At 61.0% G+C, this 23,505-nt stretch overlaps 3 protein-coding genes across 13 annotated transcripts in view; 2 read left to right on the top strand and 1 right to left on the bottom strand.

Moving 5' to 3' along the window:
* The window catches only part of TMEM94 (transmembrane protein 94), a 35,694-nt gene extending 34,430 nt beyond the window's left edge, over positions 1 to 1,264 (top strand). For all 10 annotated transcript variants that reach the window (XM_069543948.1, XM_069543953.1, XM_069543956.1 and 7 more), the window contains one exon: positions 48 to 1,264. In XM_069543948.1, coding sequence (XP_069400049.1) covers positions 48 to 120 — 73 coding nt within the window. In that variant the 3' untranslated portion in view covers positions 121 to 1,264. The remainder of the gene's footprint in view (positions 1 to 47) is intronic.
* On the bottom strand, positions 1,076 to 15,245 carry CASKIN2 (CASK interacting protein 2). 2 transcript variants are annotated; one of them, XM_069543957.1, is made up of 20 exons: positions 15,109 to 15,245; positions 13,438 to 13,985; positions 8,905 to 8,956; positions 8,262 to 8,359; positions 7,757 to 7,902; positions 7,560 to 7,655; positions 7,342 to 7,472; positions 7,050 to 7,158; positions 6,626 to 6,734; positions 6,310 to 6,404; positions 5,606 to 5,867; positions 5,363 to 5,484; positions 5,190 to 5,250; positions 4,985 to 5,076; positions 4,678 to 4,788; positions 4,498 to 4,599; positions 4,281 to 4,419; positions 2,695 to 4,143; positions 2,380 to 2,602; positions 1,076 to 1,995 (listed from the first exon to the last, which is right to left on the bottom strand). In XM_069543957.1, exons 2-20 carry the CDS (start codon positions 13,529 to 13,531, stop codon positions 1,905 to 1,907), a joined length of 3,582 nt encoding a protein of 1,193 aa, XP_069400058.1. In that variant the 5' UTR covers positions 13,532 to 13,985; positions 15,109 to 15,245; the 3' UTR covers positions 1,076 to 1,904. The 2 variants fall into 2 exon arrangements, with proteins under 2 accessions (XP_069400058.1, XP_069400059.1); XM_069543958.1 differs by having other exon boundaries at positions 13,438 to 13,936; positions 15,109 to 15,188.
* Positions 15,246 to 16,287: 1,042 nt separating this feature from the next.
* On the top strand, positions 16,288 to 22,865 carry TSEN54 (tRNA splicing endonuclease subunit 54). Its single transcript, XM_069543945.1, has 11 exons — positions 16,288 to 16,449; positions 16,623 to 16,787; positions 16,899 to 16,962; positions 17,047 to 17,130; positions 17,470 to 17,568; positions 18,666 to 18,718; positions 19,637 to 19,729; positions 19,930 to 20,573; positions 21,368 to 21,428; positions 21,755 to 21,871; positions 22,365 to 22,865. The coding sequence occupies exons 1-11, from the start codon at positions 16,394 to 16,396 to the stop codon at positions 22,513 to 22,515; spliced, it is 1,587 nt and encodes a 528-aa protein (XP_069400046.1). The 5' UTR covers positions 16,288 to 16,393; the 3' UTR covers positions 22,516 to 22,865.
* Positions 22,866 to 23,505: the final 640 nt, after the last annotated feature.

Below are 23,505 nucleotides of genomic sequence, written 5' to 3'. Positions count from 1 at the left end.
GGCCTCGGCGTCTGCGCTAACCTGGTCTTCAATCTCCACCCCACCAGGGTCCGCGTCCGCTACCAGAAGCGACAGAAGCTGCAGTTTGAAACTAAGCTGGGCATGAACTCTCCCTTCTGAGCTGCTGGCCATGGCGGCCATAGTTGCCATGGTCTCTGGGGCTGAAGCCGCACCCATTTCTGCTTCTGCGGAGTTGATATCATGAACGTTTCAGGGTTTGCTCCTGCGCCGCGTGGCCCTGGAGGCCCAGCTCCCAGTGTCAGACCCGGCTGTGGTCCCCGTCCCGGGGCTTCCTGCGGAGATGTGGAGCTGCAGCCTCCGTCCAGGACCGTCTGGCTCTTCCTTGCCATGGGGAGACCCCCGGGCTCTTGATTGTATGACCTCGTGTGCTTAGCAGAGGGGCCCTCGGCCCCCTCCACCTGTGGGCTGCCCCCCTCCAGGGCCCCCTGACCAAGTGCCGCCTGGCCTTTGGGCAGAGCCGTGGACCGTGGGGCATCTGGTGGGAGGGCAGTTCTGGGATGTGCTGGCGGTCCTCCAGGGCGCCACTGGAGGCTGGGACGGCAGGGCGCCCTCCCCGGGCCCTCTTCATCCTGTCTTCCTGGGGCAGAGCCCGCTCCTCCTCTGTGGGGGCCGCACGCTGGGGCCCAAAGACGGAGCTGAGCCCCAACGTGGCTCGAGAACATCCTCCTGGGCCGCCCTTGGGCAGACCATGGAGCCAGTCCTGGAGGCATGGCCCGGGACCTCCTTCCAGCCTCAGCCCCAATTACCCTGTGAGAATGTTTTTACTGGTGTATATTTTTTACTGGAAATGAGCCTTTTGGGAATGAATACAGACTGGTTTGTATTAAAACTTATAAACTCCTGAAGCAAAACCTGTGGCTGGTCCCTGAGGCAGCCACGAAGGGGCCCACCCAAGGGTCGGGCCAGTGAGGGATCCCCTCCCTGAAGGTGAGTTGGGGGGGGCCCAGGCCTTCTCCCCACCCTCTACATTGTGGGGGGCCACTCAGGTCGGGCTCAGGCGCGACCCCTGGGCTCAGAGGTTTACGGCGCACATCCAAACACACACAGCACGGTCTTGTGGAATGACACTTTTATTGGTGTTAGTTGGGGGAAGAGGTTAAATGCTTACAGAGTTGGGGCCTGGGCCAGGCATGTCAGGCTTGCATCCCCAGGCAGGCAGTGTGTGCTTTCCCTGTGGTCTGAAGCCCCTCCCCCACTGTGTCCTCACAGGCAGTTATAGATAGAATAAATTCCATTTAAAATATATGCATTTCTCTCTGCTTAAAAAATAACATTTACAGTTGGAAACGTTTGGACTCTGGGGATCTGTTCGAGGGACCTGTTAATCCCACCAGCCCCGCCACAGACAGCTTTGCCTCGCTGAGGGCAGGCAGGGGCAGGGCCTGAGGCTGCCTAGGTGCTGCTGATGGTGAGAGCAGGCCCCTGGCCCTTGACACGTCCTGTGTGCACCTGTGGGGGCCGGGCCAGATGCCCTGCCGCCTCTAGCCTCTCAGGGTTCCAGGACCGCATGGTGGGTGGCCAGGGGACCTTGGCACAGGCACTTGAGACACTGGGGAGGTGGTGGGGTACAAAGAAGGCACCCCAGAAGCCTGGCCACCATTCTTCCAGGACAGGAAGCTCTTACCAGGGTCCCTGTCCGAGAAGCAAGGTCCTCCCCTCAGATTACACGCTTGGGGTGGGGTTGGGGGGCTTTGCTGAGACGTCAGGTTCTGAAAAGTCCCCTCCGCTCTGCACGGGGCTGCTGTGGGGACGGCCGCAGGCTGGGGGTGGCAGGAGGGACCCCGCTTGGGCGGTGGGGGTGTCTTCTGCGCTGGGGAGGGAAGGGCGGTGGGCACTGTGGGAGGTGGCGGTAGGCACTGCCGAAGGCTGCTGGCAGGTCCGGCTCAGTCCAGCATAGCATCCAGCTGGTCAGCCAGGGCATCGAACATGGTGCTGATATCATCTAGGATGTGCTTGGTGGAGGCGCCGGGGGTGCTGTGGCAGGGAAGGGCCAGGTCAGACGAGCCAGCAGTCTGCACCCTGCTGGCCCTGGGCACAGGGCCTGGCTGGGGCGAGCACTGGGCGTGCATCTTGTCCCGTTTCTCACAACTTCCCAAGGTCACGGGAGTCACGGACCCTTCCTCCCACAGAGGCGCTGGGGTTCACAGAAGTGACGTCCAAGCTCGCATGCCTCTTAAGTGCCACTTGCCTGCAGGCCAGATCTGGGTGACCCCTCCCCATGGGGACCCCCCCCCAAGCCTGAGGGTCTGATTGCCATGACACCGATGTCCCCTCCCCATCATGCCCAGACCTTGGGGGAAGGACTCGGGGGGTTGGGAGGAGCTGCTCTTAAGTTTCCCGTTCTCCCAGCACCCTCACCCCTCTCGCTCCTCAGCGCCAATGCTCTTCTCCGCGGCTCGCAGTGCAGCTGCCAGGGACGAGCTGGTCTGCTCCAGTCTCTGCTGGGCCCGGCCCGGGCCTGCGGCCCCCGTGCTCTCCGGCCTTGGAGGGGGCACCGGGCGGGGGCCTAGCCGGGGAGCCAGCTTAGGGCCAGAAAATGCCAGCTGGGTGCAGGCCACCGACACAGGCTTGGGGGCTGTTCCTGCAGAGACAAAGAGATTGGCTTGTGACTCAGCTGAGCCGGACACAGGCCCTGCCCACACCACCCTCTCCCTGCAAGCCCCGGCTTCATACCTGCTCCAGGCACCTTGATGAGGGCAGTGGGGGCAGCCGGGGGCTCCGTCTCCCCAGGCCGCTGAATATTTTCCAGGGTGGGCCCGAGGGGCTGGGCCGGGAGGCTGGGGGAGAGAGGGGCTGGAACTCCGGGGGTGGGAAGGCTGCTTGGGTCAGGCCGGGGAGGGCTGGGAGAGGCCGCGGAGGACTCGCTGGGGGTCTGCGAGGGCTGGGGGGCAGGGGTGTTGGGCGTGGCACCCGCCACTCCGAAGGCCAGGAGTGCTGTCTGCAGTGGCCCCCTCTCCCGGCACTTGGGCCTCCGTTTAACAGTGTCTGACTCTGTGAGGTTGAAGTCAAGGCCGGCGGGCACCAGCGTCTCCCGGGGTGGGGGTCCCGCCGGCTTGGGCCGCTGTTTGATAGTCAGGTTCCCCTCCTCCGCAAAGGGGAGCCCTTCCCCTGAGCTGCCCCTAGACGGGGGTGTCCCCTCTGGCCCGGGGTCCTCCTCCTCCGTGTCTGATGCGGCACCGGCCGGGGTAGGCGGGCTGGGGGGCTCCGAGGGGCCTGTGGGTTCACTCAGTGTTCGCCTCCGGGGCCCCGCGGCCCCTTCCTTGGGCCCCGGGCTTCCATCCGGTGGTGGGGGCTCCGGGGCAGAGCCAGAGACGGAGCTGAGGCGCTTGGGGGGTGGGGGCGGGGGGCCTTTGCGGCGAGCCCGGAGGGCAAAGGACTGGCTGCGGGGAGCCCCCCGCGTTGGGGTCGGGCTGGGGCTGGTCCGGGCGAGGGTGCTGCGTCCTGGTCGCCGAGTGAGGGTGGCGTAGCTGCCCAGGGCACTATCCACTGGCCCTTCGGCCTCCCCGTCGGCCTCCCCCTCAGCCGGGCCGGGGCGGCTCAGGCTGTGGGACCGGCGCTTGGGCCGCGGGGGGTCCGGAGGAGTGGCCGGGGGGCCAGCCAAGTAGGAGAAGGCCCGGGGAGCACCCGGAGGCGGCCCAGGGGCTGGGCTAGAGGGTGAGGCCTGGGGGTACATGAAGACGTAAGGCGGGGGCCCTTGGCTGGGAAGTGGGGAACAGAGTTTTGGGGGCCGCTCTGTGCCCTCTGGAAGATTCCTCTCCTGTGGGGTGTTGGGGTCCCCGCCACTGGGCTGAGGGGCAGGCTGTTCCTGCGAGTGGCCGGACCCCCGTGAGCGGGCCCCAATGCTCTCCTGGCTTGGGGAGCGGGCAGGGGGCAGGGGGAGTGGCTCAGGGCTGCCCCCTGCCATGGCCGCCTGGAGCTCCGGGCTTAGCTCGCTGCCCTGGAAGGTGAGGAGGCGTGGGCTGGCCGCAGGGGGCCCGTCCCCGTTCTCCAGCCCCTCAATGGCCATCAGTTCCGGGCCCCTGGCCAGCCGGCGGCCACCTTCCCCTGGGGACTCCCCCTGCAGTAGGCCCCGCCGGAGCTCAGCCAGCCGCTTCACCCCCAGCATGAGCTTCTTCTGATGACCTGAGAGCAGGAGGATAGAGGCGGCAGGGTGAGCTGGGGCTGGAGAGGGTGCCCCTCATCCCTCCTGAGCACGAAACATCTTGGGGGCCCTCGGAGGCACACGGAGGCCCAGCCAGAAGGCCCAGGGCGGTCCTCACCGAGCTTGTTGACGCCGATCTCCTGCAGCTCCTCCCAGGTGAGGTCAGCCACCAGCCCCATGGAGTCGTAGCCACTGCTCACCAGCTGCTTGTGGTACTGAGGCAGCCCCAGGGCGCACAGCCACTCTAGCAGGTCCGCCTGCAAGAGCCGCACCATTGGCCCCCAAGCCAGGAGGGCTCAGCCAGCGGTGGGAGCCTGTGCCTGCCACCCACTCACCGGGATGTAGTTGGGCAACCACTCGGCGATGCTCAGCTGGGCGATCTCCGAGGCAATCTTCTTCCTGTGCCCAGGCTTGGTCACCCCGATGGCTGTCAGGTCCTGCCACACAAAGTCGTGCCGTCAGGCCCCCTCCCCTGGCCACGGGTTCCTGCCCTGCCCTCCCGCTGTGGCACCAACCTCGGGCGTCATGCGGCTGATAGTTGGCACGTCGTAGCCGGCCTGCAGAAAGTGGGCAGTGTAGCCCTCCAGCTGGAACTCGCTCAGCCAGTTATGAATGGCCTGAGCATCCTGCAAGTTGGGGGGAGGGGGTGCCATTAATGGCGCTGAGCCTGCTGGGGGAGGGGGCTGAGTGCCAAGGCCACAGTCCCGCCATTGATCGCAGCCCCCGCCCAGGGCCTGGTCCGAACAGGAACTCAAGTCCACCCTGAGGCCCATCCTGCCCCCTCCTCTGGGCCCATGGCCACCTCCCCGGTGGAGGTCACACCTTCCCCTCCAGCAGCTGCTCAGGCCTCACGTCCTGGGTGAAGTGCTGCTCCCCCGAGCGATAGTTGGCCAGAGGGCGGTGGTTCGGGTTGTCTTTGAGGACGGAGAGAAATGCATTTAGGATGGCAGGATGCAGGGGTGCCAGGTCCTCGGCACCCCCACCTGCATCTCTCCTGACCCACCCAGACCCCCACCTCCCTTCCTACCTGCTAGGGACGCGGGCTGTAGTCCTGGAGGCACCTGGTCATCTCCGGCAGAGGGCAGCGGCTGGAGATAGGAAGGCGATGTCTCTTGTTTGGGGAACTGGCAGTGGGAGGCAGGGGAAGGGGAGGAGAAGGGGTTCAGCCCTGGTCCCAAGAGCCCCCCACCCCCCACCCACCTGGGCATTCTCGATAAGGAGGCCGGTGCTGTGGCCGTTGGTGCCCTCGGAGCTCTGCCCGCTGCCAGCACTGCGGATGCTGCCCACGCTGCCCTCACTGCCCACGCTGTTCCTGTCACCTGCTGCGGGGGCAGGAGCCAAGCGGTCAGAACCCCGGTGGGCCCCACCCACAGCTGGCTGGCCAGAGCCAGACGCTCACGCCGGTGCCCAGCATCGCCATACCCGCTCCCGGAGAGGACATACCTGGGCTGTCTGGGCTGAGGCCCACCCGGGGCAGCTGGCCATAGGTGAGGGGGTGCAGGGGCTCCTCGGCAGGGGGCTGCGGTGTCCTGGAGAAGCCTGGGCGCAGGGGGGTGGGCACAGAGGGGAGGCGGGGCGCCAAGACACCCACCCGCTTGCTGACCACCTCGACGATGCCCGGGGGAAAGTAGCCCACACGGTCGGTACCCCTCTGGCTCTCGTGGATGTGGCCCTTCCAGCGGCCGTCTGGGTGCTGCTCAAGCACCTGTGGCAGATGGGCAGGGGGGCATGGTCACTTCCTGCGCCAAGTGGCCAGCCTGCAGCCATGGTCCAGCTCCTCTCCTCCCCACAGGGAGCACCCCCTGATGCTCAAGTGGGCCTATAGTCCTGCCCCTACCAGCATCCAGCCCAATCCCCGGGTTGCCTCCAGGGCAAACAAAGAGTCTGGAGTCAGCCTGGGTTCAGACCCCAGCTCCACTGCAGGCTAGCTTGTGACTCTGGACAAATCACTTTAATTCTTTTAAGCCTCAATTCTGTCAGCTCTAAAAAAGGAAGTGATAAGAACGCCTACCTTACTTAGATGGGAAAGAATTCAATGAGATCGTGCAAATAAAGACCTTAACACAGAGCCTGATCCACAGCAGGTGCCCAAGTAAGTGACAGCAACCAATTGTGTTCTCAGAGGAACGCCTGCTTCGGGTCCTCACCGTGATGACGTCCCCTGCCCGGATGTTGAGGGCAGTGGGGTCGTGGAGGTTCCAGAAATCCTTGAGCGCCCGGACCTTCAGGATCCCTGAGGCCTCTGAGACAAGGAAGAGGACAGGTGTCATTTGAGGGTTCCCAGGGCATTTTCCCACCTCTCCAGTCCCCTTTATGACCCTCCCCCAGGTCCCTGCCCCTTCATCCCCACAGCATCCCCCCGGCCAGCCCCAGGAATGTGACATCCGCTCCTCTTCCACTCCCGGGGACCCTCTGGAGTGGCTCTGAAGCCCCTGGGCTGGGTCTTCTCCCCACCACACGCACCCCGCAGGAGCTGCTTAATCTCCCGGCTGGCCTGGGAGGTGGTGAACTGGTTCACAATGTCCAGCGCCGTCTGGTTATACGTGTTCCGAATGTTCACATCCACCCCTCCCTAGGCACACAGAGCGGGGTCAGCCTGTGCTGAGCACCGGGTTGGCCGCTTCTCCCAATTCCCACAGCTACCCAGGAAGTAGCTACTGTTTTCATATTTTACACAAGGAAATGGAAGCTCAAATTTGTTCTGGGATGAGCTCAACACTCAGCCAGTGAAAGGCAGAACTGGAGCTCGAACCACATCTATCTGCTTTCCAACCACTTGTGCCCTAACCCATGCAGGACACTCCTCTTGCCTCCCCAGCCAGTCTTGGATCCAGCACCCGGCGGAGACCTGTATACACATGTGGGGTGACCAGGGGTCCACACCCACCTCCAGGAGCAGCCGCACCACCTCAGTCTTGCCGTACAGCGCGGCCTCGTGGAGCGCTGTGCCTGTTTTGGTCTGGCGGTTGATCTCAATCCCGGCTCTCAGGAGCTGCCTGCAGACGGGAGGGCAAGTGACTGGCGTGGGGGGCAGCGGGTACGGAAGGAGAAGAAGCTGATCGCTGGGGGTTGGGAGAGCGATCCAGAGCAAGGGTGAAGGGGGTAGTGGGGCAGGGCATTGAGGGGACGTTAACAGTCCCATAGGAAGAGGAGGAAGCTGGGGGAGCCCCGGTGGGTACCTGATGACCTCTCTGTGGCCATTCTTGGCAGCCAAGTGCAGGGGTGTGGTGTAGTTGGGGTCACATGGGTCCTTGGCCTCCCCCTCCAGCAGGGCCACGCATAAGTGGCTGTTCAATAACAGCTGGGCCACCTGTGGCAACCGGCACTTGGGTAGGGCCTCCCCCCGGAGACCCCACGCACGCCCAGAACCCAGTACCCCAAGGGCAGCAGGCCTCACCTTGAGCCGTCCAAACTCACAGGCCAGGTCCAAGGGTGTCTTCTTGGCCTTGTTGACCAGGCATGGGTTGGACTGATGCTGGAGGAGCATTTCTGACTGGGGTAAGGGGAGCCGGGTGAGGGTCTCATCTGGCCGGGCCCCCTGTGCCGGCCCCTGCCCCCAGCCCCAGCGCCCCGTAGGCTGGCAGGCTCACGCACCACTTCGTAGTGTCCATACTGTGCAGCCAGGTGCAGTGGGATCTGCCCGTCCAGCGAGGCGGCGTTCACGGCTGCAGAGGCGCGCAGCAGCAGCCTCACGGGCTCCAGGCGGCCCTGCCAGGCCGCGTAGTGCAGTGGGCGCATGCCTGCAGGAGGGGACATTTTCTGAGGGAGGTCCTGGGACGGCCTGGGGTCAGGGGAAAGAACTGAGCCCGGCTGGAGGGGAGAAGACCCAGAGGAAGCTGGATGTGGCCAGGAAGAGGCTGGGCTGAAGCCAGAAGGCCACTGTGCCCACCACAGAGGATCTGGTGGCCTTGTAACCTCAACTTCCCCAGCTGGATAATGGGCTCTCAGTACCACCCACGACCCCAGTAGGCTGTGAAGACTGACGAGGTCCAGCATCTGCAAGCTCTGAGAAGCCACGCCCACATCCCTTGGCACTGCTGTGATGTGGCAGGGGCATGCTGACCCCAGGGTCTGGGGTGGGGCGTGCCTAGGTTCTCACCATTGCTGTCCTTGATATCCACGGTGGCCTGAGCCTCCAGCAGCAGGGCGATGAGTTCCAGGCTGCCCCCCAGGGCGGCATGGTGGAGAGCCGAAAAGCTGGCGTGGTGGGACACAGGTCAGGGGTGTCAGGCAGCAGTCTCCACCCCCGAAATCCTGGTCTTCCAGGGCAGACTCATCCTGGGGGCTGGCGTGGCTGAGTTACTTGCCCACTGTGGCTGCCCCCCCGCACCGCCCCCACCTCGACACACACACACCCTGCCAGCCGTGCCGTGGGAGCGCAGAGCTGCTGGGCTGCGGCATGAAAGGGCTTAGTGTCTGGGCTGAGAGGCCTGTTTGTCTGGCCTCCCCCTCAGCGGGCCCAGGGGAGGGGGCTGTGGGAGCAGGAGCCCCAGGGCTCCTACTCTCCAGGGAGAAAATGGGGCCCAGCAGGAATCGGACCCAAGGAGGCCCCTCAGTGAGGCCCCCTCCCCGCACTCAGGGACAGCCTCACAGGCAGGCATGCAGGCAGATGGGCCAGAGCGCTCAGCGAACATGCTTCCAGGGCCGGGTTTGAGAGGGAAAGGGACTCCAGGCCCCTGATCCTTCCCCGCCCTTCCCCCACCACGCGGTTTTCAAGAGGGATTGAGGGGGCTCTCACTCACCCATCAGCATCCTGGTAGTTGACATTGAGCCGCTTTGTGGAGCCGAGGAGCTCTGGGGGTTAGAGCAGAGGTGTCAGGGCACCCCTACCCACCCCGACCCAGGGTCCCTCCTGCCCACTGCTCGGCTCCCGCTGACCTCTCGGAGTGCAGAAAAGCACCTGTCCCATGGCCCGCCAAGCTGTCTGGTCCCTGTGGCCCTTCACCCTGGCCCATCAGCTGGAGGGCACCGACTGCAGGGAGCTGCTGCAGTGGCCTGGCTTCCCCGGGTCCCCAGCCCCACTTGTTTATAGTCGAAGGGGGTGGAGATGGGGGCCCCCCCCCAGCCTGCTGTGCCCTCAAAGGACAGGCCCACGAGTGCATGGTTAGCATTCCTGCCTGAATGGGCCGAGGAGCCAGTCTCATTGTTCCACGGGGCCGAGGGGGCTGAGAGAGAAGAGAGAGGAGCCCGAAGCTTGAGGGTGAGAGGGCGGATGCCAGGGCTGGACCCAAGGGCCACGTGCCCGGCCCAGAGGGCATCCTTGAGTGGAGCTAGAGGGGAAGGTGGCATCATGCAGACCCACACCCTGTCCCGGCTCTGCCAGGCACTCGCTGTGTGATCTACAGAAAGTCACTTAACCTCTTTGGTTCAGGGTTCTCATCTGTAAAACGGGCTGATCATAGAAGCCACGCACGAGGGTTGTGAGTACAACGCCTGACCCTCGTGAAAGACAGGAGCTATCAGCATTTAGCGCTCCTTACACATTAGCCCGTACTCCCGCGATGCGGTGTCTCCAGTGAAAGCTGGTACCATTCCCCCAACTGGCCCCTGTCAGGGGAGGAATTGCAGACTCTGCACCCCACGAGCTCCTGGCAGACAGCTCCATGCCCCAGGGCAGGGGTAGGACACCGGATCAGTCCCCTCTCGGGGACAGGGTTCATGCAGGCGTGCTCCACGGGTGAGCCAGGGCGCGGGAGGAGGGGGGCAGCGGTCCTCAGGGAGAGGAGAGTGCTGTCACAGGCGGTCCCTGCCTCCCACTGGAACCCACCCCTGCCGGGAAGGAGGAGGAGGAGGCCTGGCTCAACCCAGCCAGGCACGGTGCCAAGCATGCTGGTCCAGGCCTGCCCCCCAGGCCCCGGTGGGCCCCTGAATACCCCAGCAAGACAGGGCCTCATTCCAATAGGGAGGGACCAAGCGTGCAGTGAGGAGGCGCACAGGACAGGGAGAGGGGGGACAGCTACGTTCAGGGCTGAGCCGAATGGCGCTGCACCGAAAAGGTAAGAGCCGAAGTGTGACGAAGCCGCGAGGTGGGGGAGGCTGCTCCCAGCCATCCGGCAGCCCCCTTGAAAAGTCCTCGTCACACAGAACCGCTCAGCGCAGTGGACAGAACAGAGGCCCGAGGAGCAGGAAGCGCATGGTTCAAATTCTTCTCCCTCTGCCCAGCTGTGTGACCTTGGCCAGCCCTGGGACCTCTCTGAGCCTCGCTAAGGGCAAGGCGGTCAATACAGGGAAGTCCCTCCACCTGCTGCCTGCCTGGATGGTCCCGGGTGGCCAAGAGGCAGCCCCTCCGGGGAGTGGCAGGACAACGTGACGGGAACAAGGGCAGGGCCAGCCTGGGTGACTCTGTTTTTTTTTTTTTTTCCAGAACAATGGCCGGAAAGGCGGTGGGGGAGAGGCTCCGAGTGACTGGGCTGGGGACCTTGGTGGGGAGGGCGGAGGGTCCTAGGTTCCTGGCAGCAGCTCCAGGCACTTCCCCTGCGCCACCACCTTCTTCCCAGGCCTGGGTTCTGGGAGTGGAAGGGTCGCACTCCTGATTTAGGCTCGGCGGAGGATGTGAGCTCAGCGGGCCACCCCCAGCCCGCTCCATTTCCTCTGGTCGGAGAAGGGGACAGCTCAGAGCAGGGAGGAGGGAGGAAGGGTGGAGGCCAGGCCCGGGCATCGGTCGACCTCTCCTCCCAGGCGCATGCTCCCTGAGGACCCAGGTGGGCAGGGAGGGCCAGTCCCCCAGTGACCTGGTACCCAACAGAGGAGGCTCAGGGCGCACCCCTCTTTGGACAGCCAGGAAGCTCGAGCCACCGCCCAGAGGGGAAAGAGGGAGCCCTTGACGCCTCCCTTCCGGCAGTTCCCTTCACCCTTCTGGGTATGGAGCAGGAGCCCGCAGCCCCTCCCTTCTGAGAGCTGCTTCAGAATCACCTGAAGAACTTTATGATTCTGCAAAGTCCCGGGCTGTCTGTGATGATTCTGTAATTCTGGGGGAGACCAGGGAGTTGGCACTTTCAGAACAATCCCTGGGTGATTCTGACAGACAGCCGAGTGCGGTAGCTTGTGGTGTGATCTGCCACGCCACTGCTGTGTGACCTTGGGCAAATCACTAACCCTCTCTGAGTGTCAGTTTCCTTATCTATAAGTGGATATAGAAGTACCTGTCTCACAGAGAATAGAGGCAACTACAGTATGGCCCCATGGACAGTAGCCTCCCAGGCTCCTCTGTCTGTGGGATTCTCCAGGCAAGAATACTGGAGTGGGTTACCGTTTGCTTCTCCAGGGGATCTTCCAGACCCAGCGATCAAACCCACGTCTCCAGTCTTACAGGCAGAAACTTTACCAACTGAGCCACGAGGGAAGAACCCTAGGGTCTGCAAAGGTCACTTTGGATCTCCTTTTTGTCGCCAGTTTTCCCAGTCCTCCGAGAGGAGGAGACAGGGAGTCCCAGAGAGACAGGGAGTCCCAGAGAGACAGGGAGTCCCAGGACCCTATGACTCTATGCCTGTGCATAGCCTCTATCCCTATGACTCTATGTCTGTGGGCGAATGGTCATCTTCCCCCACAGACACTCCCCCCTGAGCACCGGGGGCCTTCCCAAAGCCTAGGACCCCAGCTGCAAAGTTCCCGCCACCAGCTTCCAGCCACTTGCCTCCCTGAGGGCCTCATTTTGAGGCCCCAGGGCTACGAGGCCAAGGCCCCACTGGGCAGATCGCCAAAAACAACACCGAGGTGTGGGGAAGAGGGGAGTGGCTCCCACTCTTGGGTCTCTAGGGCCCTCCTTGGCACCTTCCCCTTATTGGGCTCACCCTGCACCCACTTCCCCAGGGCACAGAGAACACCCTCTCCAACTCCATCTCCCGACAACCTGGGTGTCCTGCCCTGGTGTGGAAGTGGGGGCACTCACACATGTGCACAACTCCCAGGCCCTTAAAATCCTTTCTCTGGGCACCCATACTCCCAGGTGTGGGTGGGGATAATTAGACATCTTCAGGTAGCCCGGGGGACTCCTTCCTGTGCAGGGGCCAAGCTGTGTCTTGGGGCTAGAGCCCCAGCACTTGAGGAGGATCCTCTCTCCCCTCCTGTCCCTGCTGGTCGAGGAACTCAGGGGACAAGTCCAGCGTCCTCCTGGGACAGTCCAGGGAGCTTGCCCTGAAGCCCAGAGGTCTACTCTTCTTGGTTGGGGGTGGGGGGGATCTCATTGCAGAGTTACTCAGGAGCTGGAAGTCAGGTGTGGCCACCTGTACACGGAGCTCTCACAGCCCCATCGACTAGAGACCCCAGGCTGCAGAGAGACCTCTCTCTCTCAGGAAATTAACTTTGGACACACACCCTCCAGTAGGCTTCAATAACCGGTTAGATAATGTGAACTTTGTTTTAAGCAGAAAGTGAAAGTTGCTCAGTCGTAACTGACTCTTTGCGACCCTATGGACTATACAGTCCATGGAATTTTCCAGGCCAGAATACTGGAGTGGGAAGCCTTCCCCTTCTCCAGGGGATCTTCCCAACCCAGGGATCCAAACCCAGGTCTCCCGCATTGCAGGTGGATTCTTTACCAGCTGAGCCACCAGGGAAGCCCAAGAATACTGGAATGGGTAGCTTATCCCTTCTCCAGAAGATCTTTCCGACCCAGGAATCAAACCGGGGTCTCCTGCATCGCAGGCAGATTCTTTACCAGCTGAGCTATCAGGAAAACCCCTCTTTTGGGCAGAATTCCCTGTAAAAAAAGCTATCTTACACTCAGAGGAGCCCACGATAAACGTGTCCCACTGCTGTGATTAAATAATAATAAAAAAGCTATCTTACAAATGTTGTCATCAAATTGATAAAAACACAGAGATGCTCTGGTTGGACTGAGGGGTCAGGGGTGGAGCGCTACCTATTCAGTCTTTCCCAACCCACTCCCAGAAACACTTTGGCTCCAAAGAACATGCTGGAAAAACCACCTGCTGAAGGCAACTCCACAAGGGCAGAAATTTGGGTTGGTTTTGTTCACTGCTAGAGCTCAGAGCATAGAACAGAGCCTGGCACACAGTAGACACTCCCCCCAAACTAGAATGAATGTACTTCAATCCTTTTACTTTACAGGTGAGGAAACTGAGGCCCAGAGAGGTTAAGAGATTTGCTTAAGTATACACGGCAAGGGGGACCCAACTTCCTCTCTGATGTTCCCACATTGAGGCACTCCCACCCCAAGTTCCCAGATCAGAGTGACCACTCCCCCCAGGCCTCTCTCTACAGCCTGGCACCCAGAGGAGGGTCTCAGGTAGACAGTCACCCCACCAAGTACTCACTTGTCTTTGTGGCCTTGACCTTAGCCACCAGTTTCTGCACACCAGTCACATCTCCATTCTTGACAGCGAGGATCAGGTCCTGTTCTCGACCCATCCTTCCTGGTCCCTGGGCTGGACTCTGGGCTCAGGGGTCCGGGGCAGAGGCAGGGAAACTGGTCTAAGCCGAGATGTCAGGGTGCCATCCCAAAGGGCCGGGCATCCGGTGGGGGGAGAGTGTGTCTGGTGTCCCAGGCAGTGGGCTTCTTGGTAGGCGTTGACGGGTACTCCTTCAAGGTGCTTCGTGAGCTGCCGCCACAAGCAGGAAAGCTGATCTCTGAGGGGGTGGAGGCTGTGTGGAAATCTGGACAGATATCAGCTTGCAGCTTCCGACAGCCCAGGGGTGGGCCGGGACTGGGGGCGCCAATCTTCCCAACACGGCTCAGGAGCACCGGTGCTCACCCAGAGAGAAGCCAGCATTCCCTCGTGCCTTGGGCAGCAGGGGCGGCCAGGTCTCGGGGGTCTGGAAAAGGTGTGATCCACTGAGGGTCTGCTGAAGGCTGGGTCGGAGTCTGTAAGGGTCCCAGAAGCAGGGCTCAGAGAAAGAACAGGACAGAGCTTCCAGGGAGCCCCCAAGTTACCCTGGCTGCCCTTCTAAGTCAAGGGAGAGGCTGAGCCACTCTAAGTGGGAGGGAGCTGCCATGCATGAGAGGAGTATTGGGAGGGGGGGAGGGGGTGCTCTGGGAGGGGGAGGCTGAGTCACCGAGGCCCCAGGGCACCTGGCAGTACCTCAACTCTGGGCAGGAGGGGCCCTGGCAGCACGACACACGGGGGCAGGTCGGGCCAGCAGCCTGTTCTCCACAGCCTGAGGCTCTGACACCCACAGACAAGTGGTGGGCCAGAAGGTGGGGCCTGGGAGGGTCAGGCACAGGAGGACTGGCAGGGATCACCCCTCCCCATCTAGGCTCTGCCCTGATCACCGGAAGCCCTAGCCCCAGGGCTCTTTATGAATTCAGAAGGTGGAGTGGGGAGCTATGGCCCCCCGTCTCTGGCGGAGGGTCTGCCTGCAGGACAGTGAGGCTTTACAGCACCTGTTGCTGACCCATCCTCACCCTAGTGCAGGATGCAGAAGCAGCCGGGCAGAGAACAGAGATGAGAGCTGGGGTACTGCTGCTAAATGGGGCTGTCCGCCCTCCCAAGCCTGAATCTGAGCCCCAGAGCCCCGACTTCACTTTAGAAAAGCTTACGTCAGTTTCTCAGTGGCCGAGAATTTGTTGCCCGAGTCCCGTGGCATGAGACTCGCGGCAGGCCTGGGGCCCTAGCTGGGGTTCTCTTACTCCCCAGAAGTCCCAAGCCCAAACCAGATGGCACTCCAGCTCAAAGCCCGCGGCCCGACATTGGGGGAGGGCGCCCCTGGCAGTGCATGGGGTCGGGCTGGCTCCCCCGCCCCCCGGAATGCCAGTCCAGCGCCGCGCAACCCCCCAACCCAGCCCAGCCCAGGCCGACCGGGGAACAAAGCGGCGAGAAGGACCGGAGGGCCAAGCGCCCGGAGGGATTGATGCAGGGAGACGGTGTACTGGCGCGAGGAGGACAGAAGGACCCGACGGATGAAGACGCCCGCGGACCTCGCAAGAAAAGTTACTTTGTGCCCGCCCTCAAGGGTGCTGACCCCCAGATCAGGCCCCGCAGTCTCACCTTTCCCAGCCGCCCCGCCGGGGGTCCGGCCGGTCCTGCTCGGTCCCTGGCCCCCTGGACGGCGGCTCCCACTGCCCCCCCCCCACTTTTTCTCCTCCTTTTCCAAGGCCGGCTCGGCGCCTCCCGCAGGAAATCCCGCCCCTCCCCCCTCCCTCCCACCGGATCGGGAGCGGAGGGACTGTCCCGGCCGCGCAGCTGGGCTGTCAGTCAGAGCCTGCGGCCCCGCCCCGATCCGCGCGGGGCCCCGCCCCGATCCGTGCGAGGCCCCGCCCCACCTCCCCGGGCCCTAGCGTCTGCGCATGCGTCCAGGTGAAGCGGTGCGGGCGGGGACGGGGGGCGGGGACTAGAGAGCGAGCCTCGGCATCCTGACTGGAGCCCGGGCGCGCGACCTGAGGCTCTGGAGTTCAGACGGACGGGAGAGACACCCTGTGTATGACGGGGTGCGAGAGAGGACGAGATATGATGGGAACTGGGAATCGAGACCCAGGAATCCCACTTGGGAACCCCCCTTTTCTTCTTCCTCGCCCCTCGTCCTTCCCGGGACTCCCGCAGCGACCTCCGCCCGCGACCCGGTCACAGGCCGACGGCCCCTGGTCGGAGCGATGGTGCCACCTAGCGGGCCGTGTGGGGACGGCCCGAGGCGGCGGCGGCGGAGACCCCAGGCTCCGGGAGGCGCTAACGACCGGCTGGGGTGGCGCTTCAGCACCGCCGTGGGTCGGACAGCGCCTCCCGCCGCTCCCCCAAGTCCTGGAAGCCCGGCTTCCCGAGCCCCCAGGCAGGGACCCAACAGAAGGACCTGAAGGAACTGCTGGCTCCCCTAGCCTACACCTGGAGGCCCGTGGTGACCCTCAGTGTGCGAAGCCGAATTGGGGAACCCAGCGTTCTCCCTTCTCTAACCCCTCCTTCCTCCCGGTCCAGCCTGGGTGGTGCGGACTAGGCAGTCCGGGGTTGCGGAGGGGAGGGTCACCCTTATAACTCTTCATACGACGCTTTCAAACGCGAGTCTCCTCGAGAACTACTAGAGAGGAGCCCCAGAGGCAGGCGGGGCTCCTACAAATCCAGAAACTAGCAAGCTCTCCGTCCCCTAGTAATCGCGGCGCATATTTGTCGTCGGGCGCTAGGACCCAGGACACCCAGGAAGGTGGGAAGCAGGTGGGTGGACCGGAGACCCGGGGAGCGGCGGTGGAACACGCGCGCGCTAGGGCCGCGCGGACTCCCGGAGGTGGGCGGGGCGGGGGGGGCTGGGGCGGGGCGGTGCGCGCGCAGCGTCGGCCAGCCCCACCCGATGGATCCCGAGCCCGAGTCGGCCTCCGTGGAGGTTCCGGCCGGGCGCGTGCTCAGGTGCCGCGTGGCCGGGCCTGGGGGTGGGGGGTGGAGAGTGGGGGTGGGGGGGAGGAGCCGTGGCCGTGGGGTAGGCGCGGGAGAGAGCCCGGGGCACCCGAGCCGGGGATCCCCAGCCTGGGCTGAGCGGCCCCGATTGCGCGGCGCTAACGCCGCGGCCCTTTCTCCTCCAGTGCCCCGGAGCTCTTCGCCGCACGTTCCCGGTCCCAGAAGCTGCCCCAGCGCTCGCATGGCCCCAAGGACTTCCTCCCTGACGGCTCGGAGGCCCAGGCCGAGCGGCTGCGCTTGTGCCGCCAGGAGCTCTGGCAGCTGCTGGCCGAGGAGCGCGTGGAGCGCCTGTGAGAGGGGCGGGCCGGGGCGGGGGCGGAGCCGGGGCGGGCTGGGCTGCTGGACCCGGTAAGTCTGATCCGGTGGGTTTGAGACGGACCCCTCTCCCTGCTCCTCGCCAGGGGTAGTTTGGTGGCCGCCGAGTGGAAACCAGAAGAAGGCTTCGTGGAGTTGAAGTCTCCTGCGGTGAGCGGCGGGGCTCAGGGACCGGGGACCCGCCTCCTCTGCCTTCCCGGACTCCTTCATGACAGTGCTCTGGGTCCCCCGCAGGGTAAATTCTGGCAGACCATGGGCTTCTCAGAGCAGGGCCGGCAGCGGCTTCATCCAGAAGAGGCCTTGTATCTCCTGGAGTGTGTGAGTGGGGCCCCTGGGAGAGTGGAGAGGGGATTGTGACCAAGGAACCGGAAGGGCGTTTCTACTCAGGGAAAAGGTGTCTACAACCGAGTATTCGGGTGGGGGCGGGGGCTTGTAATCTGCTTTCTGGAGCAGTTGACAAGAATGTCACGCAGGGAGCAGGCTTTCCAGTCTGTTAGTGACGCTGCCTCCCTCTCCCCGCGCCCCTTCCTGGCCGGCCTGATTCTTGCCGTGATGGGTGTGAGGTGTAGCATGCAGATAGCAGAATGGGGAATTTGCTCCCTTGGCCGTGCCACCACAGGGAGGGTTCACAAGCTGAGCTGTGGGCTGCACTTTCAGGGCTCCATCCAGCTCTTCCACCAAGACCTTCCGCTGTCTATCCAAGAGGCCTACCAGCTGCTGCTGACCGAGGACACAGTGACTTTCCTGCAGTACCAGGTATCAGCCACCCTTTATAAGAACCTACAAGAGCTTCCCTGGCGGCTCAGTGGTAAAGAACCCACCTGCCAATGCAGGAGACTCTGAATCAACCGGGTAGGTCCCCTGGAGAAGGAAACTGCAACCCACTCTTGTATTCTTGCCTGGGAAATCCCATGGACAGAAGGAGCCTGGCGGGCTACAGTCCATGGGGTCACAAAAGAATCAGACACAACTTAGTGACTAAACAACAAGGTGCTGGACACAGAGCCACGTGCTGAGGCTCCAAGACTGACAAGGGCTTATTCCTAGGGGTGGCACTTGGGTAATATATAGGTAAGAAAGCAAATGGATGGTTGACTTCAGAGTTGAGTGCCAGGAAAAACACAGAGGAGGAGGGGCACAAGGCTAGAGACATAAATGTGGAGATCTTGATGGCATGGATATTTCAGGCTCCACCAGGCTGTAGGGAGGTGTGGCCAGAGTAGAGGCCTGTGTCTGAAATCTGGGGCACTCTAATATGAGGAGATCAGGGGGAAGATAACGGATGTGAGGAGTGTCCAGCAGCGGAGAAGACCAGGAGAGGGGGCATCAGAGAGACCACAAGGTCTTTTCAGGAGGAAGTGCTTGGCTGCGTTGAATGCTACTGAGAGATCAAGCAAGCTGGGGCATACCTGCATACATTGCTCATATACGGATGCAGGGCCACACGGAGGAACATGCAGTTCATCCAAAACCCACCCATCTTTGGAAGTGTTGTGGGGCAGCAGGATGTCCATCTCCTTCTGTTTGTCTTGTCTGTATTGTAGTCAGGAGCTTCACTTGTGACAGCTTTTGTCAAAATATTTTGGCTTATAGTTTTTTCCCTGGTCCATCAGCTATCAGCTTTTTGGGATTTGCATTTAAATCAAGAAACTGCTGTCATTTGTGCCCAGGGTAAGGCCAGTGAGAGACAGGAACTCAGAGACTTGAGACCTCAGTGTGGGGAGGGTGTTTATTAGACAGTATGGTCCTGCCAGTACCAGGGTTTGGAATCTGGGGGTGTGGTGAATGGCTTCTGTGTGGAGAACAGTTTGTTTTCATAAGTGGATGTCTGACTTCTGGTTTGTCTTTTTGAGGTCTTCAGCCACCTGAAGAGACTCGGCTATGTGGTTCGACGATTCCAACCAAGGTAAATCCCTGTTTATTTCCCTCGAATTTATCCTAGTCCCCAGCGACTAAGCACAACACTGACTGCTTACTGGGTGCTGGCTGCTGAAGAATAGCAGAGAACAAAAGCACTACCCCACAGAACTTGTGTTTAGGGGAGCTTACACAAAACACCATCACTTTGCAAAATCAGTGATCTTGGAAACCTCCTATAAGCCAAACAGGGAAAACGTGGTCACACAGATTAGAGTTTATCCCTTAGATCAGCACTATCTGATAGGACTTTCTGTAGACAAAAATATTCAATGTCTGTGTTGTCCAGTATATTTGGCCTGTGTGGAATTTTTAATTTTAATAGATTTAAGTTTAACTTAAATAGCCCCTTGTATCTAGGGCTACTGTAATGGACAGTACAGCCTCACAGCCATAAGAAAAAATCATGGCGGGGAAGAATAAAGGGCCATAATATATTGTTGAGTATAAAAAGGACCAAACAGCTGTATATTAGTACAGTGTCATTTTTGACAGAGAAAGATATGGAGAAAGACAGTCAATATGTGTGTTTGTAGGAAACAGAATGTTACCTTGGTATCCATTGGGTTTTATTTTCATTTTCCTTTATTTTCCAAGTTTTCCAGTTCTCCTGACTTTTCTCACCAGTGTTATTTATTGCTGGCTCTGCAGGAGCTCTGATGTCAGGGAACCTCTGTTCAAAGGTACCACTGATGAGACCCAGAGGCCTGGACATAGATGCGCAGGGAGGCCCCTGTGTCTGCCCCCGTTACTCTGTGTGGGGTCTGCCTGGGGCTCCTGCCCTTGGTTACGGTTCTAGCCCTGGCCCGCTGACTTAGTCTGGGCCAGTCCCTCACACATTCCAAGGGGAGCACCAGACTGAGGAGGTGGATCAGTTGCCCACCCCCTACCCCATTCTCACCCACAGCTCCGTCCTGTCCCCGTACGAGCGGCAGCTGAACTTGGACAGCAGTGCCCAGTGCCTGGAGGGCAAGAGGAAGAGGAGAAGCTCCAGCTCTCAGTAATGCTCCCCACGTGGCCACCCCACAGGGAGAGTTCTGTGGAAGTGCTGGTGTTCGGGACCTTGGAGAATGCCTGGGCTTAAGAGTTGGGCTGGGGCGGCTCCTGCAGGGGCTCAGGGAGGCAGTATGGCTTGTGGGGGTCACGTGCACCTCAGCAGTCAGGAGCAGATGGACTGCGTTTCCTCCCCACGTCCCTCAGGTCTATTAATAAGAAGCCCAAGGCCCTGCAGAACCCCCTGCAGGGGATGGATGGAACACCTGAGAGCCCAGCAGCTTGCAGCCCACCTCCCCAGAACCACAACAGCTGCCGCCCAGAGGAGAAACCCCAGGAGTCAAACCCTGTAAAGAGCCCCATAGGCCCCCTTCAGCTGCTGGGGTCCCTGGAACCCTGCCCTGGTCTGGGCAGGGAGGGGGCACAATGCAGCCCAGAGAATGGCAAAATAGAAGACGGGGTTATGGGGGCTTGTAAGCCCCGCTGGAACTTTGAGCAGATCTCCTTCCCCAACATGGCTGCAGACAGCCGCCATACTCTCCTGCTTGCCCCCGCCCCTGAGCTGCTCCCGGCCAACGTGGCTGGACGGGAGACAGACGCCGAGTCCTGGTGCCAGAGGCTCAACCAGCGGAAGGAGAAGCTGTCTCGGCGGGAACGGGAGCGGCAGGCAGAGGCCCAACACTTCTGCGAGGATGTGAATGCTGACCCCCAGGTGCAGCGCTGCTCCAGCTGGCGGGAGTACAAGCAGCTGCTGCAGAGGCGGCACCTGCAGAAGACCCAGAGCCGGCCCCCACACCTGTGGGACCAGCCTGTCACCCCCTTGCTGAGTCCCGGTCAGGCCGACTCCCCAGGTACCACATCACCCTGCCATAGGCCATGGGCAGCTGAGGAATCACATGCCTTTAAAAGTGGCGTGCATTGACTGCAGCTGATGGAGGCTTAAGGAAGATGAAGGAGAGAGCGGTGGGTGGAGTGGAACCCACAGGGATCGTCCACTGCGGGAAGCAGCAAAGAGGCTCGTGGGAAGGTTTAGAAACAGCCTGGTCAGTGCCCAAGGAGAGGCGAGGAGGAATGTAAACTACAACCGTATCCTTAAAATCATAACGAGATGCATGTGGATGGCTGTGGTCCCCTGCTCTTCCACCTCTGTTAGAGGGGAACAAGGGGGCAATATGTTGACCAAATGAAAGGATCTCCTATATACCCTACATGTTAAGAGTAGAGAATAAGGCAAGAACAGTGCTAATGAATTCAGGACTACAATCCTTATGGGAATGTGGTGCATTGTAAGGAACAAGAATGGGGTTGCCAGAGCAGTTAAATTTGAATTTCAGATAACTGTTTTTTTAGTATAAGTATGTTTCAGATATTGCATGAGACATGTGTTGGTCGCCCAGTTGTGTCCAACTCTTTGCGACCCCATGACTGGAGCTCACCAGACTCCTCTGTCCATGGAATTCTCCAGGCAAGAATACTGGAGTGGGTTGCTATTTCCTTCTCCATGCATGAGACATACCTGTACTTTAAAAAAAAAAAAAAACCTGCTAAATCTGGCAACCCCGAACAAGATGGCAGATTGAGAGATGTCAGGGGGTCTGGATGGTTGATTCTCCTCATGAGTGCCTTGTTTTCACCATCCTTGTAGCCATGGTCCTTCAGCAGATCTCTGTGCTGCAGACGACACACCTTGCTGATGGAGGTGCCCGGTGAGTCTCCAGGTTGTGCCCACCTCTATAGTACTTGGGGCACCAGCAGGAGTTGGCAGCTGGGATTTGACTCCTGAGGTTGGGCATGAGCTGGGGGATCATTTCAGGGGCCCCTACCCTGGTAATAATACTCATGTGTGTCTGCAGGAGTAAGAGCCAAGTAGATTGATGATTTATCCCACTGGTTCTGAGATAGGGTCACTGCCCCTCCTTAGTCTCCCTGGAGGAGGCTGCTCCCTGAAACGGGGGGAGGAAAAAGGTGGTATGGAAAGAAAAGGTGCGAGAGGAGTGCCCCTGTCTCCTAAGGTTTCTCATTATGTCCTCAGGCTGCTGGAGAAGCCTGGGGGCTTGGAGATCAGCTTTGATGTCTACCAGGCTGACGCCGTGGCCACCTTCCGAAAGAATAACCCTGGCAAGCCCTATGTCCGGCTGTGCATTAGCGGGTATGAGACCAGTGAGCGCAGCTGCGAGTCCTCTTGTGAACCACGTGGATGTCCCCTCCATGCCCCGCCCCCGCTAATCTGTCAGTCCCTGAGAAGAACCAGTGGTCCAGAGAGGTCACACCGCCAGTTAGTGCTACGGGAACCCAAGCTTCCTCATCCTCAGCTCTCACTCCTGTCCTTTTCGAGTAGCTTCTCTTCTGGGCTACTTCAGTACCAGGCTCAGCCAGCAGAAGGATGTGAACGAGGGGTTTCCGGGCTAAAAGAGAGGCAAGACCCTCACTATTCCCAGGCTCCTTACCCTACCAGGGGCCTGGGTGTTACTTGAAGAATCAGAGCCATGTGGTTTGCAGACAGGAGAGCCCGGGGCCAGGCTTCTCGTTCCCCGCAACTCCTGTCATACATCAGCCTTCCCTGGGAGCTTAGGAGGGTTGGCTTCCCAAACTCATGGGTGGGCTCTGCCAGGCAGGTCTCAGTCTAACCTTGATTCTTGCAGATCTGATGAGCTGGTCCCAGACCTCTGCACCCTCAAGCGGTTGTCCTACCAGAGTGGGGATGTCCCTCTGATTTTTGCCCTGGTGGATCATGGAGACATCTCCTTCTACAGCTTCAGGGACTTCACGCTGCCCAGGGATCTGGAACACTGAGCACCCAGCTGGGGTCTGCCCTGGGGGACCTGGACTGTCCACTCTCAGGGACCATCGCAGTTGCCTCCTACACCCAGACTCTGACCTGTAGCTTCAGAGGCTAGTCTGGGCCTTGGCCTTGGGTGTCTGATGCTCACAGGAGAGCAAAGCCTTGCCCCGCTACCTGGTCTCTGCAGCGCTTCCAAGCCCCAGGTCTGAGACTGCTGCCTTGCAGTAATCCCCTTGGAATTCAGGACTAGATTCCAAGAGGCCAGTGAGGTGGGGCAGAAGAGAAGACTCTGTGCCTTTAAATGAGAGGGTGCCTGCTTCATGCGATAAAGCCAAAGCCATTAAAAAAAAAATTATATATATATCCTTTTACTGCTGTGGCTGGATTTACTGGAAGAGTCCTCCCTACCCCACCATCCTTCGGAATTGGCCCCCAGGCCCTCCCCACCCACAGCGCTGCTTTCTCTGGTGCAACAGCTAGAAGCAGCCCGTGGGAGGGCAGAAATGCGACCCCAAGCCTTTCTCCGGGAAGTCACTGACCTCTAGTTAGTTTGGCTTTCAGAAAGGTAGTCCGAGGTGGGAGGTTGGCACTCCACCGGTCCTTCCCAGAACGCAGCCGGCTCCGGGTAGAGGGGCGGCGGAGAGGCGCCACGTCGGCGTGGCTCGAACGCTAGTCGTTTCAAACTGTGCGGTGGAGCGTGCCATCCACGGCCCAGGCCTCGGGCCTGGCCTCCGCCCCCCGTTCTTCTCCCCTCTCGTCGTTCCAATTGCCCTCCCTCGTTGTGCTAAAAACTCTGCTGCTGCCGCTGTCGGAGGCAGGGCTCGGAGGAGGGCTCAGGCTTGGGGCCGCCCGGAGAGGAGGTGCTTCGGCGACGCCCCTGTTCCCAAAGCACCTAGCTCTCGGGTCTCGAAACTTGGCCCTGTGTCCTCCCGTCCCCCTCCCTGATAGGGTTGGGCGCTTTCAGGAAGAACAGGCAGGGCTTTGCCCCTCCCTCCGGGGCA

Source organism: Ovis canadensis, chromosome 11, assembly GCF_042477335.2.
Source record: "Ovis canadensis isolate MfBH-ARS-UI-01 breed Bighorn chromosome 11, ARS-UI_OviCan_v2, whole genome shotgun sequence".
NCBI classification, from domain to species: domain Eukaryota; kingdom Metazoa; phylum Chordata; class Mammalia; order Artiodactyla; family Bovidae; genus Ovis; species Ovis canadensis.
The sequence above is the reverse complement of the archived record's forward strand: the minus strand, read 5'-3'. Positions and strand labels throughout refer to the sequence as shown.